Raw genomic sequence first — 16,749 nt, forward strand, 5'->3', positions numbered from 1 at the left:
ATACTTTGAAACTTTGATAAGATTAGCATTCTTTTAGATGAACTTTGGAAATGTATTTGTGATTAAAACTCGATGTATTGGTTTGACATTCAAAAGCTATTAAATATAAAATAAATGAATATCAAGTAAAAGCTCGCATAATGTCTCCAAATTCAATAGCTGTTGTTAGGAAATGTTCAGAGAATAGCATCTGTGTTACTGAACACATAAAGAAGTCATCTGATATGCCACATTAATCATATCTCCCAGAATACTTTGGGAGATCTTGAAGACACTTGATTCAAATAAAGAAATAAGTTCCATGTGGGCAACACAGTGTGACCCTTTATAAATCTTGTTATCAGACATAAATCTTTTTCTGTAGCCAGTTGCGTCACGGTTTTAGTGAAAAAATTACCACTAGACAAAGGAAACTATGAAAATGCCACCTGGGGTGAAACTACTCGATATACCAGATTCTGTTTTATTAAAAAAGTTATTTGTGAAAAAATCTAAACCTAAAACTGTATCTCTGTCTTTGAATTTTGTAAAGACGTTCGAGGAAAAATAGTTTTAAAATAGACTTGAGTAATTCATTTGAGTAATTTGAAGTATTTTTCAATGTAATGCCAGAACTGACAGTAGTTTTCAGAAGACAACATCAAAGAGCAATTTATAAGACGAGTGGAATAAAAACGATGTTGTATTTCGTAATTCTGATTCTTAAACTTTATTGGAATAGTCTACAAATACATGGAACGTTGATCCCGTGTTTCTGTTTGATGTAGGGAGTTAATATGTTTATTAAACAGACATTTGTCAAAGGGCTGACATTATGTTTCAAAGCCATGAAATTGGAACTGCAATGTTAAGGAGGTAGGTCTGGTAACGCCGTGAAGATCAAGGTTAGAATTGGTCTTCAGCAACCCATGCTTGTCATAACGGGATCGTGAGGTGAGGCTCCTTGATTTGGTTGAGGCATTTTGTCGTATTCCTCTTGCGTAGATCGATGCTCAAGATTTCAATCAGTGCATTGTGTAGAACAGATTCGATCATTTACAAACCGACATTATAGAGCTGGAATGATACCGAGTCCAGCTTTAACCAACTTCAAAAATAAACAAAATACACTGGTACAAGGTTTCCTGGTTTTAGGCATAAAAACATAGCTAAGTCATTTTGATACGTGCGAGTCAGAAGGTTTGGTTTTTTTTGCAACGAACTCAACTGTGTTATGAATAACAGTAAACAAAAGAACTCTACCTGTGTTTGGAAACTGAAGTTTGGGAAGTGAGTGAGTGAGTTGTGTTTTACGCAGCTATTAGCAATATTACAGAAATATCACGGCGGTGGACACCAGAAATTGGCTTCACACGTTGTACCCATGTGGGGAATCGAACCAGGGTCATTGGCGTGACGAGCGAACGCTTTAACCACTAGGCTACCCCACAGCCCTGAAGTTTGGAAAGAACTTCAGCGATAGATACGTTAATAATACTATCATCATCATCGTCATCATCATCATCACCATCATCCTTGTTTAACAGATACAGAGTAACTATGCAGACACTAATGCCCGACTCAGACATTGGTTATGATCCAGGTGAGGTGAGATGAGGTGAGGTGAAATTGGGTTCAACGTCGTGCTTGAGAATATTTCGCTCATATGACGACGTGCATGCGTGTGTATGTGTATGTGCGGCTGCTTGTACTAGCCCAGACTGAAGCTGGTTTTATAGTGCTAGCCCACTGAGATACCATGCCACAGTGAAGCATGAATACCCCACTCAGACACATTATACTGACTCCGAGCCGACCAGTCCTTGTACCCATTAATGCCGAGCACCAGACAGGGACCAACAAGTAGCATATTTTAACGTCTTTTTGGTATGACGCGGTCGGGGATCGAACCCGCGACCTTACGCTCTCGGTCGTGATCCAGGCTTTCAATAGGGGATCATGAAGATATATGCTGAAGCAGCCAGTTTACTGTGCGATTAAAAGAGATACAGGTGACCACAGTAAACTGTTTTCACGTAGTTCACTCAGTGAAGTGAAAAAAGCGATAAACCATTTCTATAACCACAGCATAGTCATTTCCCGATAGTCTGACGTATAATAGAACCTACATGACTAAACACTTTCCAGATACAAAATAATCTGTTAACTTTTTTCCTGCTAAAATCGGTTGTAGTTTCTTGTAATATGAGTCAGTAGTTTTTGTTTATGGTGTCCCCCGCCGTGATATTGCTGGAATATTGCTAAAAGCGGCGTAAAACCCAACTCACTCACTCACTCAGTAGTTTTTGTGCACCCCACTTCCAAAATAGTTGAATTCAAGCTTAATCAGACATCTGGAAAGACACCCTCCATGTTTGATTTGAGGCGTGGGATTTAGCATCGTGTTCAAGAGTCACTTCCATGTCGATATTCATATTTGGTACCTTTACTAGATTCAATTTACTGACTCCAAACCAACCAGTCTTTGTTTTTATCCCCTGAAAGCTGACCGTCAGAAAGTATAACGAAAAGGGCCATATTTTACCTTTGGATTATTTTGACAAAGACAAAATAATATTTATCCATTATTTCGACCATTGTATAATGGAATGAACAAAGTATAGTTGTCGTCATCTACATGCAAGAACATGTGATAGACTTTTAGAATTAGAAATCTTATTAGAAATGCGTCTGATTGCTGCTGACTTAATAGTATTTAAATAATTAGAGATAAGTAGATTGTTCATTACTTGATGATTTACACATGTATTTTCTAAATATAGTAAGCATTTCCTTGCTTTAGGAAGCAAGGGCATCCTTGGTAGGACATAAACTCGTCTTTCAACAGAACAAGATTTACAATATGTACAAATACTATGTAAATACACGTAGTCTACGTCTTTGTTTTATCAGTCGTAGGAGCGATTTATCATTTAATGTTAAAAGTTGATCGGGTTCAGCCATGGCTCTAATATAAGCATGATGTGAAAGAAGGTATGATACCGTTATACCAACATCTAGTCTCTGAAATAAACATATACTGAGTCAAAAAAGAAACTTCACATTCTTTCTTCAGGGCACTATAAAAGAACAAGAGATGGTAAGATGGTTAAATTGTTGTTATTTCATTGCTGAGATCTGTGTGATGTACTCGATACACTGACAGTGCCATAATCAGTTCCATTGGGCTACACCGCCGTTCCAAAACATGGGTATACAGAATGTCAAGTCACAAGAATGAAAATGCGAAATTTCTCAGTTCAGTATCGTGTATGGCCGCCCCGCGCATTCACCACTGCCAAACACCGTCTCCTCATCGACTGCCTGATGCTTGTGAACACGTGGTTGGGGATTCTGCGCCATTGCTCTTGCAAGGCAGCGCCAAGTTCCTGCAAATTCTGAGGTTGGTTCCTAAGACCACGAAGCCTTCTCCCAAGTGCATCCCAAACGTGCTCTATTGGATTACGGCCAGGGGACCTCGATGGCCAGTCCATGACGTTGATTCGAGCGTTTTGAAGGAAATTTCGTGTCAACATCGCGGTACGCGGCCGAGCATTATCATACTGGAACTGTAGACCTGGGCCATGAGCCGCCATGAAAGGAACGAGTTCAGGGGTGAGCACCTGGTCGCGGTAAGCAGCAGCTGTGAGGTTTCCACGGATGACCAGAAGTCGGGAACGGTTGTTCCCACAGAAAGCACCCCCACACCATGCAACTTTCGCCCCCGAATCTGTCGACTTCCTGTACACAACATTGGGCATACCGTTCACGACGTCGTCTCCAGACTCTATGCCTGCCGTCCGCGAATCTGAGGGTAAACCTGGATTCATCGCTAAAGACGACTCGATTCCAGTCTCTCTGGGTCCATCGGAGGTGACGTTGGGCCCACAGCAGACGTTGACGTTGATGAAACGGCGTCAATATTGGCCCACGATATGGACGTCGAGAATGGAGATTGGCAGCCCGCAACCGATTTCGAATGGTCTGTGAGGACAGTCGACCTCTAAACATCTCAGCCCTGGTTCGTGTAGCCGGCAGAAATCTGTCACGTAGGTGACGTAGGACGATTTGACGGTCTTCTGCTCGTGACGTCAGACGTGGACGACCCGACCTTGGGCGATCAGAAGTGGTGCCAGTTTGTCGTAGACGACCTCGCAAGTCATACACAGTACGACGGCTGCATCCCATTGCTCTTGCGACGTCAATAACTGATCTTCCCGCTTGCAACATGCCAACGGCACGTTCACGTTGCACATTTGACAATCGTGGCATTTCAAGTACCGTTAGAACTGTGGTTTAAAAGTGTTTTTTTCAATGCTTGAGGCCAATGCAAACACGTGCATATGAAGAAAACCTCGATGCGAAGATCACGTGATCGACTGCACGTGCAAAACCTGATTTGGCACTAACGTCATTTGCACGAGGAATGGATGGGTTTGAGTGGGTTTTGCTAACGTTTTTCTAGAGTCGAAAGATAGGGATCCCATTTCGGATACAATGATGTATCATCAGAGAAAAATTATTCATTATTTTTCAAATTACATTTTGTGAAGTTTCTTTTTTTTTGACTCAGTATAATTAACAGAAACCAGTTCCTAAATTTATATTTATGAAATATAATACAAATGAGCCAAGAGTCAGAATGAAACAGTTGTAATCTAGACTTACCACATAATCTAGACTTTGATAGGCTGTAGTGGGTATAAAGCACACAAAAAAATAGTTTTGCCAAAGCCCTGTGATCGAAACTCTCTGAGCAGACGGTCCAGTTGACCACGGAGTCGGGCACCGACTTGGGGGTCTGACCCTCTGAAGATTGCGTCTGAAGTGTGCCCTTGCCTCATTAAACCACGTGTGATTTATGGAGGATCATAGTGTCGGGGGAAGTAATACGGTCTATTTGCGAATAGTCTACGTTGTACAATCGAAAATTATTTAATTCCACATCACAAGATCCCATATGTCTCAACTTACATAATTTTATATATAGAAAATATGTTTGCGGTTTAGTTCACTTGCACAAATAGTCCAGTAGTCTGGAAGATTGATTGGTCTGGTTGTCGGACAATCGTCGGTGATAGATGGGTCTCTACAACCTTTATAACCTTTTGGGGCAGCAAGTTACAATTGGAAACCTGGACCCTTATTCTCGAAACTTTTGTAGCCCTAAGAATTCTTAACTTTGATCGTAGCCAATGTGTTAAGAATGTACTTAAGAAGTTCGTAGGACTACGAACGTTTCGAGAATAGCTAGCCTGGTTGGTGGTGTGCCATTGTACCGTGAAGATCCGGGTGTCGTTGAGTATGGTCTACATTAATTGAAAACCATCAGAGAGCAGCTAGTTACGACGTGCACCCTGTCTGTCGGTGTGCCATGGCGCCCTGGAGATATGACTGACGTTGACAACCCGTGAGAGCTGCTGGTTACGACGTGCACCCTGTCTGTCGGTGGGTCAAAGTACCCTGGAGATATGACTGACGTTGACCTCCTGTGAGAGCTGCTGGTCACGACGTGCACCCTGTCTGTCGGTGGGTCAAAGTACCCTGGAGATATGACTGACGTTGACCGCCTGTGAGAACAGCTAGTTACGACGTGCACCCTGTCTGTCGGTGGGTCAAAGTACCCTGGAGATACGACTGACGTTGACCGCCTGTGAGAGCTGCTAGTTACGACATGCACCCCGTCTGTCGGTGGGTCAAAGTAGCCTGGAGATATGACTGACGTTGACCGCCTGTGAGAGCTGCTGGTCACGACGTGCACCCTGTCTGTCGGTGGGTCAAAGTAGCCTGGAGATATGACTGACGTTGACCGCCTGTGAGAGCTGCTAGTTACGACATGCACCCCGTCTGTCGGTGGGTCAAAGTAGCCTGGAGATATGACTGACGTTGACCGCCTGTGAGAGCTGCTGGTCACGACGTGCACCCTGTCTGTCGGTGGGTCAAAGTACCCTGGAGATATGACTGACGTTGACAACCCGTGAGCAGCTAGTTACGACGTGACCCTGTCTGTCGTTGACAAGCGCCCGACTGACGTTGAGAGCAGCTAGTTACGACGTGCACCCTGTCTGTCGGTGGGTCAAAGTAGCCTGGAGATATGACTGACGTTGACCGCCTGGAGAGCTGCTGGTCACGACTGACCCTGTCTGTCGGTTGACCTCCTGTGTGAGAGCAGCTAGTTACGACGTGCACCCCGTCTGTCGGTGGGTCAAAGTAGCCTGGAGATATGACTGACGTTGACCGCCTGTGAGAGCTGCTGGTCACGACGTGCACCCTGTCTGTCGGTGGGTCAAAGTACCCTGGAGATATGACTGACGTTGACAACCCGTGAGAGCAGCTAGTTACGACGTGCACCCTGTCTGTCGGTGTGCCATAGCGCCCTGGAGATATGGCTGACGTTGAGAGCAGCTAGTTACTGGAGATATGACTGACGAGCTGCTGGTCACGACGTGCACCCTGTCTGTCGGTGGGTCAAAGTACCCTGGAGATATGACTGACGTTGACAACCCGTGAGAGCAGCTAGTTACGACGTGCACCCTGTCTGTCGGTGTGCCATAGCGCCCTGGAGATATGGCTGACGTTGACAACCCGTGAGAGCAGCTAGTTACGACGTGCACCCTGTCTGTCGGTGGGTCAAACTACCCTGGAGATACGACTGACGTTGACCTCCTGTGAGAGCTGCTAGTTACGACGTGCACCCTGTCTGTCGGCGTGCCATAGAGCCCTGGAGATATGACTGACGCTGACCTCCTGTGAGAACAGCTAGTTACGACGAGCACCCTGTCTGTCGGTGGGTCAAAGTACCCTGGAGATACGACTGACGTTGACCGCCTGTGAGAGCTGCTGGTCACGACGTGCACCCTGTCTGTCGGTGGGTCAAAGGACCCTGGAGATATGACTGACGTGGACCACCTGTGAGAGCAGCTAGTTAAGATGTACGGAGCACTTTTAGAACCCCAATTTAAACCGGGACAACAAAGATGACTGGTCATTCCACCTGCCATTCCATTTCTCACTTGTAGGCGATTTATGGCTGCGACGAAACATAGCATTCATTTTTAGCTATTTGGCCAGACCAGGGGTACCCGAGCCCCTACAATTAATAACTGACATGTAGTAAATATATACATATGAACAATTACATGAACATAATATTTTATTGTCAGCTTTTAATTACCTTTCAGATTATCAAAATTACACAAGGCATGAACAGATTGGTCTGTTATGCTATATCATACAGAGTTTTTGGTGATTGCTAGTGGAATGCGATAACAGGAGCGCTCTTGAAAATATTGCAGAGCGAAGTATGCATTATTCAAAAGGTTAATGTGTTAGACAGCTTAAACCTTTCTGAAAGTTAATGTCATTATATGTCAATGTGAATTGTTACAGGAATGTGTGTGTGAGATAGAGAGAGAGAGAGAGAGAGTGTTCCAGCGTAGTAATGTCCGCACTTTGTACCGAATTTATCCTTAGCGCCACTGAACATCTTTAAGGTGTATCTGCAAATTAAGTACCCTGGTTATAATACCAAACTGGATATAATGACATTTGCCAATGGTTTTTGGAACAAAACTCATTTTCCCCTGGTTATAATGCCAATTACACTGGTTACATGTAGTATACATACCTTAATTCTTTAATTGATATGACTCAAATTAATTGACCAAACTCATTAATGCTTTATGTAGTCATGTAATCCCAGATAGGATAACACACGTGACAATACACTGTCCTACCTGGTTATAATGCCACCCTGGATATAATGCCATATTTTCTCCTGGACAAACGGTGGCATTATAACCAGGGTATACTGTATATATTATATTGTATGGGATTGTAATCGATATTGTTAATCCAAAATTATCCGCGAAATTTGGCATTGCAGTCAGTAGCTATCTTATCAGCACAGTACCCATATGTTCCTTTTGAAAGACAGCCTGCATTTTCAGAGATCTTAAAGAAATGAGAAAAACGCATTGTACCAAAATGATAGGTTGTGCTAATTCTTCACATTCATCTCATAAAGCAGGTGAGCTTCTGTACCTCTAGATCTGGTACTGTGTCTCAGAAACACATTGCAATTTACCTCACATTCCATAGGTTGTGCTAATTCTTCACATTCATCTCATAAAGCAGGTGAGCTTCTGTACCTCTAGATCTGGTACTGTGGCTCAGAAACACATTGCAATTTACCTCACATTCCATTCCACGCAAATCGTTCAAATTGACGAGAATTTATTCCAAGAATGGTAACAAGAGTCCCGGGGAAATCAGGAAAACCTTTCCGTGACGTGCTGGAAAAAAAGCCTACCGGGGTTTTGTCGTCATGCCACAAGTAATAAGAAACAGGACCCTTCAATCCCAATCAATGACTGCCATGTCCTAGACTGTCTCGGGAGTCCTCGTCTGTCACAACACACACTCGTGCCGCTGCTCAATCACGACTTATGGTCACGAACGTCTCGTAAAGATCCACTTGGTACCCGCCTTCACGCATCCGTTATCAAGGATGGTGGTAACGCAACTACTTTTGTGATTACATTCATGAAAGTATTTTTATGAATTTAATGCTGAACTGAATTTTAAAAAAAGATGAAATGACTTACAATTCAGCGGTATACTCGAAAGGATTTTTATCTTTTTAAGGGAACAATATGTATGTGAGTCATTTATATAGTCTGTATATATATATGGTATATGATACCATTGTGGCTATCATTGAAAGATGGAGCACATTCGTGAAGATGCGCCATTCGCTCTCTCTTCACCCATCCATCCATCTATACACATATACATGCACATCTCTCTCTCTCTCTCTCTCTCTCTCTCTCTCTCTCTCTCTCTCTCTCTCTCTCTCTCTCTCTCTCTCTCTCTCTCTCTCTCTCTCTCTGTGTGTGGGTGTAATATGTATCTACATTACAAACATCAAGAATTAAAATTACATAAATCAAAAAATTTAATTCAACCCCTTTAGCATTGTATTTACCTTTACGGATCTTTGTTTTAAGCCGCAGAACGTTGGTCATGGATAGTCATATAGATCTAGCCTAGAGCCACAGACAACAAAGGAGTCTTCAAAACCACATCAAATATTGAAGATGCAGCTCCCTCAGGACGTTTCCATGTTTGCAGCGACGTGCAAGTTTAATTCACCATCTCCCTTCCCATCAAACTGTATGTGTTTTGGCTGTATGACAAACAAGCATTGGACTGTTGGGAGCTGACCAATGTACACACTACGTCTCTCCAATAAATGATTATGGATCTTGCTGCCAATGTTAGAGACGGGGAATCTAGGATCTGCGTTTCTACCAGCAACACAAATCTTTTCCTGACACCGAAAGATATGTTTTCGTCTATCTCGGGGAATGTTTAACTAAAGACCTTTTCCCAGAATATCATTTTTTTGGATAGTATGAAGAACCTAGGACTTATAACAGCCGTGTTAATTATACCGTGCGGCAGGTTACCTCCAGTTTAGGAACACCAGCAACATTCGCATCTCTCTGACATAAGATGAAGCTAAGATACTAGACAGATATAGCTTGACTATTAGAAGCTTGACGGTATTTAGAAGCGAAGCACATACAAGCGAGAATTTATGGATGTCAACTTCTTTATTTTGAGGGGGAGCAGTGGGGTAGCCTAGTGGTTAAAGCGTTGGCTCGTCACGCTGAAGACCCGGGTTCGAATCCCCACATGGGTACAATGTGTGAAGCCCATTTCTGGTGTCCCCCGCCGTGATGTTGCTGGAATATTGCTAAAAGCGGCGTAAAACCAAACTCAGTCAGTCAGTCAGTCTTTATTTTGAGGAACACCACGTGTCGGAGTATATGTTTACTCCTTCATCAGGTGAATGAAACAACTAGGATTGATAGCTATGTAAGTAACCGACATGTGAAACAACAACAGTGATAAAATAACAACAATGGAAGCCAGTAGATAATTAGCGTTAATTGATAAGTGGAATGGACAAATAGAAGCCAGGGATTAATAATACAGGCATCGATGATGAGACAATAGGTATGAGGCAGGTATATTCCCTGGTATCCAAACTTGTGTTCAGAACATTGCAACTCATATGGCCTGCAAAGGAACAAAGCGAATTCATATCATTACTCAAACATAACAACTCTGCAGCGGGTGCCTATTTTTGTACACTGTCGTACGTTTTGATTTACTTTTGTTGGCACCAGACCGTTCAAGGACACACGTATACGTTACTGACAGAACACTTACTATCTTGAGTCCTTCGATCAGCCGTAACGAAAAGTTGTTTATTACAATTTTGGATAAGAACAATCAACTACATGTACATGTAAACTGAAATTGAGCCCCAGTGCGATGAGAGATTTTGAACCTTTGAAATCTCGACTTTTTAATTTTTTTTAGGACTGATCATTAGAACAAAAGATCTGTTGACGAATATCTTCTTATTGTCCCATGACGTTAGCTGAAATCGTTTGGTCAAGGATTCTTGAGCTAAGTAGGTGTGCTTCGTTGGAATCATTTCTCACGCATCCTTTGTCTGCCTGCTTCAGGGGCGGTGGGGGTAGCCTAGTGGTTAAAGCGTTCGCTCATCACGCCGAAGCCCCGAGTTCGATTCCCCACATGGGTACAATGTGTGAAGCCCATTTCTGGTCTCGCTCGCCGTAATGTTGCTGGAATATTGCTAAAAGCGGCGTAAAACCAAACTCACTCACTCTGCCTCCTTCCAAGGACAATTTTAAGAGATAGGTAAAGATATGTCTGATTAGAAAATATTACCACCTACAAACCGATGGCAGTAGCTTTGTATATTTTTTATATATCTGTGTCTGTTGCAGCGAGTTAAGCATACACATGTTGCACGGAACATAGCTATGTACAAACACGCTAATTATTAATGGTCGGTCCTATAGTCCGTCAACCTAAATTTTAGAACACGGTTTTTTTGCAAGTTACGTTTAAACAACAAAAGATATCCAACTTTTATTCGCTCAGATAATAATGATATCTGACAACCTATTTACCCAACTTGCACGTGCCACACACATTGCGACATTGTTGATAGCTATTCCAGTACTTGCCAGTACTCCCTTGTGAAAATGTTGCTATTGTCAGAAACTTTATATAATAGTTTCTTAAGTAAAATAAATAATAGTTGACATAAAGTTTAGAAATTCAACACCCAAATAGCTCGTCAGATATCATTATTATTTGAGTGAATAAAAGTTGGATACCTTTTGTTGTTTAAACGTAACTTGCAGAAAACCGTGTTCCAAAAGTTAGGTTGACGGACTATAATTATGACGATGTACAATGCTTTGATCCGTACATTTATTATAGCCTAATATAATAATTCGATGTTCATATTTACGGTGACCACTATATCATGGTGTCGTAAATGGCGTACTATTATGCATGCAATATGTCATGTTACATTGTATGAAAATGGATGGAAGAATATCACTTGGTTGCTCGGAAGTCTAACCAGCTCTGATCTTGCGGACTTTCCATTTCCGAGGAGATTTTGTTATTTTACGCATGCTTCAGTGAATGGACTGCAATAGTGAAACACGTTTTGCCTTCAAATAAGAATGAAAACAAGTTGCTCAAGTCGGCGACAGAGGTGAACAGAAGAGAAATGTCACATGGCTTCGACAAATAATCATGATCGGAAGAAAATATATGAAAGTAGTTCTGACAACGCTATGTCCATGCGTAGTTCAAGATCGATAGACGGTGGCTGGTAATACATATGGATACAGCAAATCATCTATTCAAGTAAGTCCTAAATACGTATACTCTATTGTTTCGCTACTATAGTTTGGAAATTTAAAATTATACATGAATAATAAAGTATCAATTCTAGTCAATTTCTCTTTTAGCAGGACCCGTGAAGATCCCGGTTAGAATTGATTTTCAGTAACCCATGCTTGTCGTAAGAGGAGACTAACGGAATCGGTTGGTGAGGTTCGCTGACATATGTCATAGTACTTATCCCAATTGCTTAGATCCAACACATGCTGTTGATCACTGGTCCAGACCCAATTATTTACATTTGGGACTGGTTACCTGAGAATGCCACCTGTAAAGTTTCATACCTTAGACAGGTCATATGTATCGATCGATATACTTCTGCAATCGATTACACATTTTGTATATATAATGATATATCAACAGAACACAAGTTATACGTTTCAGTAGAAGTAAGTAGGCATTGACAGAATAACGTTAATTTGTGTCATAGCGTAAAAGTACATATGTCACAAAACTGTTAAGTGCATGGGGAACCCAGGAACCGGGCCTGAGGAATGTGTTGATTTGTCTTTTAACGCCGCATTCAGCAGTATTCCAGCTGAATTCATTATATTTTACCAGAAAGTGACAAACTATTCCATCTGGACAAGATGCCCAGCAGTAGTCATGAACTCGTGCAGTCAAGAAACCTGTCCGCAACTAGAAAGTGAATTGCAAACACCCCGTTAAACCAGCATACACTGTAGCTGTTATTCCCAGTAGGCATTCACCACAGTCGGCCTGAGAATCTGAATTTTCGTAAAAAGATACATCTTTAATTTAAATGGATATCTTTAATTTACATGGATAAATAAAACGGCGAAAACTTAAAGAAGACAAATGTTAAGTTTGAATATTAGCTTATAGATCCTGGCATATGCAGATTCCCCGACAAACAGGACTTTGTCTGCAACATGATTAAAAGCGCTAAGCTTACGTCGCTATTCAGACTGGTACCCCGGCTTCCGACGGTTGCACAACCAGTCTACTAGGAGATTATATTTTCCTAAGGCTGGGTAAATGCAGCGACACAAGGCGGAGGATCCAGGAACCAGTCTAACAATAACTTAGAGTTATCCGCCCTTTCAAATATGGCGCTCAAGTGACAAATTAATTTTACTGATCATATTTATCCAAATATATCTGGACTCATGAGAATGATACTGGATTTACAATTTGTGGCGATCGACAGCATCATGACTTTCTCATTTACTGTGTATTCCAGTGGTCAAAAGTGTTTATCTTGCGCTCATAAATGAAGACATTTTTCAATTTGTTTCTGTGATCCACGGTGACCGTGCTCGTTCATTATGTCTGCAACAGTGAGGAAACGGAAGGTGTTGACATTCGAAGAAAAGTTAGACATTGTTCAGAGACTGGAAAACAATGAAAGGGCAAGTGACATCGCTATTCATTATGACATTGGCAAATCTACCGTTCACGAAATAATGCGAAATAGAAAGCAGCTGTTCGATTTCTGCTCGACTGCACTCGCAAATGAAGGCATGACGAAGCGAAGACGGGTTATGAGAAGACCCACTCACGAAATACTTGAAAGATGCATGCATATCTGGTATATTCAAGAAAGAATAAAGGGAAGCTTCATTACAGGACCAGTGATTACACGTAAAGCAACCTACTTTGATCAGAGGTTAAATGGAGAGAACACAAAGTTCAAAGCATCTTCAGGGTGGCTGTTTCGTTTCAAACAACGCTGTGGCATTGAACACTTGCATGCTGAACTTGACCTTAATGCTGTCATGCAAAAGGACATTTCTTCATTCCAAGAAAAACTGAAAGCTCATATTCGTGAAAAAGAGTTAGCTGAGCATCAGATCTATTATGCCTGTGAAGTAAGACTGTCATGGAAGTCACTACCAGTCAGAATAGCTCAAATGATGAAGTCAGACGTGTTATCAGCCAAAGAAAGACTAACGTTTTTATTGTGTGTGAATGGAACAGGATCCCACAAACTCCCACTCCTAGTCATAGCCAACCCAGGAAATGATGCTGGACCGCAGGATAATGCTGACCTTCCATCTCGACTTGTCACAACAGATGATGCCAGTTTGGATCCAGTCATTTTGAAAAACTGGTTCACGAATGGTTTCATTCCAGCAGTGAAAGTTGAAGCAGAGAAGACGTGTTATTCACAAAATGCAGTACTAATTCTTGAGAGTTCTCCAGCTCACCCCTTTGCCACAGATGAACTGACAACAGAAGATGGTTCAGTCCGTGCAATCTTTCTGCCACCTAACTGCACCAACAAAAAACTTTCCCTCTGCTCAGGTATCCCAGAAATTTTCAAAAAGGAATATAGACTCTCACAAGTAAAGAAAGCCTTTGATGGTTCAACTGGTACAACATCAACAAAAGCATCCCTTTTCAAGCAGTATTTAGAAGGTTTCAATCTGGAAACAGCCCTTCAGCTCTCAGTGGATGCTTGGAGCGATGCAAAGAAAGGCGATATTGCACACTTATGGGCTGAATTTTTTAGGAATTTGTCCATTAAGAAAACTGAGATTCCAGACACAGACTTTAAACAGCAACCATCAGTATCAGAAAGAATCCATGAAATTCTGTCCCATCATGAATTCTTTAAAGAAGTCACATTGCAGGATATAGAGGAATGGGTTGAGAAAGTGGACTCCTTTCTTTTGTTTCCCTTACTATCAGATGTAGAGATCATTGAGAAAGTAAAGAAGGAAATAGCAATATTCAACAGTGAAAACAAGCCCAACGAAAAAAGAAAGCGGAAACCTTCCTTCCCAAGTGATGCAGATGCAGTAGTGCATTTTGAGAAGTGTATTCGCTGGCTGAAGAACCAGCCAGAGTGTAATCCAGAGGACATGAAGATGCTTCGGAGGTTGAAACTGAATGCGAAAGACAAAACTAAAGTTGCAGACAGTGAGCACCAGACATCAGAATTAGCTCCAACCAATGAGCAAATGATTAGTACTCTGATAGTTCGGACAATCACTCAGATCCAATCCTCTGAAGTGGACGAAGACACTGGATTGGACACTCTGGTAGATGAGTCATTAAGCGTGATTCAGTCTGTGGATGTTCAACGGAACACAGAATCACTCCTGAAATCATCAGTTGACTCTGAGGTTCATACTGTTCAGCAAAGGAATCAGTCTGTGATGAACACGCTTGAAGGATCATCATTAGGCAGTGCCCAGCCCTCTGAAACACTGTTATCGCCTAAAACTGAGCCTATGGATTGTGTGGATCAAAATGTTGGAACCGAACACACCGACAGTCGACTCAAAGAGCTGGACAAGGATACAGTTGTTGGAAATTGATGGAAATCAAATTTCATGATACTCACAAAGAAATGAATATTTTTCAGTTGACGTACCACAGTGAAATATGCACAGGTGGGAAAAACATTCTTTGACTTTGTACTGAATTTTGTACAAAAGTTAGCTCAACATTTCATACTGCAGATTCAGGATGGGAATCCACCTTCACTGTGAAGTGTGTGTCAGTGTATTTATGTGTTCTAAATACCATAATATGATAATGCTCATGTCTACAGTAGAGGTAATTTCAAGGGCTGTAACAGCCTGAGAAATGAGTCGTTTTTAAGTTTAGTCTTGTACTCATGTAAACTTTATTTCACCGGTTTTTAGCTATCTCTGCTAGAACAGGACAGAGTTGGTTACAATTTTATTGTCAGTTTTATCTTCTCCAGTTTCCAGAAAAGTTAATGCTTTGAGAAAGTGTTTCAGAATGATTGTTTTCCTCAGGTGTTACCGGTCTATGATGACTACCATCATATTTGGATTTACCTTGTCCACAAATCATTAGTAGTCTCAGGTAGCAGACTGGCATGAATTGTGAAGCTTATGCAATGTTATGATTCAGTGCCATCTAAGCTTATATGTTTCTCCCTTACAATATCCTATCTTTGCGGAGAAAGGTATGATACTTGAAAGATAACAACTTATTTATTATATTATGATGCGATGTTTCATTAAAGATTCTTATACCGTTGTCAAGCAAGACATGGATATAAGAATCTATACAGAAACATTGCATCATAATATAATAAAGAAGTTAGATGCTTGATTGGCATTTTAGAAGATGATATTTGATGAACATAGAGATTTTTTCTGGGTTACATCTTCTTTTTATTCTCGAGTACAACGTTTCAGGGCTTGTTCTGGCCCCATCATCAGGTAAAACTGAACAGTAACTGTTAACTCTGGCCGTGACGTCACAATGCTATGACGACGCAAAACACACACAAAACCAGCTATAAACAGGGATCAGGGTGTCTACCTCCCAAATGCATGGTACATAAAACAATAAGACAATACCCTACCCTCGTCACTGTTCCCATGTATAAAGCATAATTTCTATGTATACACTGCTATTACTTTACATTCTATACATTTATAAATACGTCTCTGTACATTTCTAAATCAATCAACAATTTTGTATAAGTATCTGCACAGTTCTAAATTGATCCATTAATTTTGCAGTAAACGACATCTTATATATTCATAATAACATGTATTCTATTAGCCATGTCATCTGTATCTATTCACCACCACATGTATTGCATCGTCATAGCATTGTGACGTCATAAGCATTGTGACGTACCGGCCAGAGTTAACAGTTACTGTTCAGTTTTACCTGATGATGGGGCCAGAACAAGCCCTGAAACGTTGTACTCGAGAATAAAAAGAAGATGTAACCCAGAAAAAATCTCTATGTTCAATAAAGAAGTTGTTATCCATAAAGTATCATACCTTTCTTATCATTCATCAACTTCAAAAAATGCCAATCAAACAGACCTATCTTTGCTGTCTGAAATTTGAAAACAATGTTTCATGGTTGTCATTCACCTGCAAAAAGGAATATGAACTTATGAAATAAAGTGCTGTTTCAGGATACGTATTGTATCATACCCACATTACCTGGATACATGCCTCACTGTATCGTTACACCTCTAACTTGTACATGTTTCTCTCATTG

At 41.3% G+C, this 16,749-nt stretch overlaps 1 protein-coding gene across 1 annotated transcript; it reads left to right on the forward strand.

The window, feature by feature from the left end:
* The first annotated feature begins 13,070 nt into the window (after positions 1–13,070).
* Positions 13,071–15,068, forward strand: LOC124284718 (jerky protein homolog-like). The gene has a single exon (XM_046720824.1). It carries the CDS (start codon positions 13,071–13,073, stop codon positions 15,066–15,068), a length of 1,998 nt encoding a protein of 665 aa, XP_046576780.1.
* The last annotated feature ends 1,681 nt before the right edge of the window (positions 15,069–16,749 follow it).

Source organism: Haliotis rubra, unplaced genomic scaffold, assembly GCF_003918875.1.
Source record: "Haliotis rubra isolate DU_JTF1 unplaced genomic scaffold, ASM391887v1 Scf343, whole genome shotgun sequence".
Taxonomy (NCBI): domain Eukaryota; kingdom Metazoa; phylum Mollusca; class Gastropoda; order Lepetellida; family Haliotidae; genus Haliotis; species Haliotis rubra.

Excerpts from the sequence above, each read along its gene's own strand:
- LOC124284718 (XM_046720824.1), top strand. The coding sequence starts at position 13,071 with ATGTCTGCAACAGTGAGGAAACGGAAGGTGTTGACATTCGAAGAAAAG.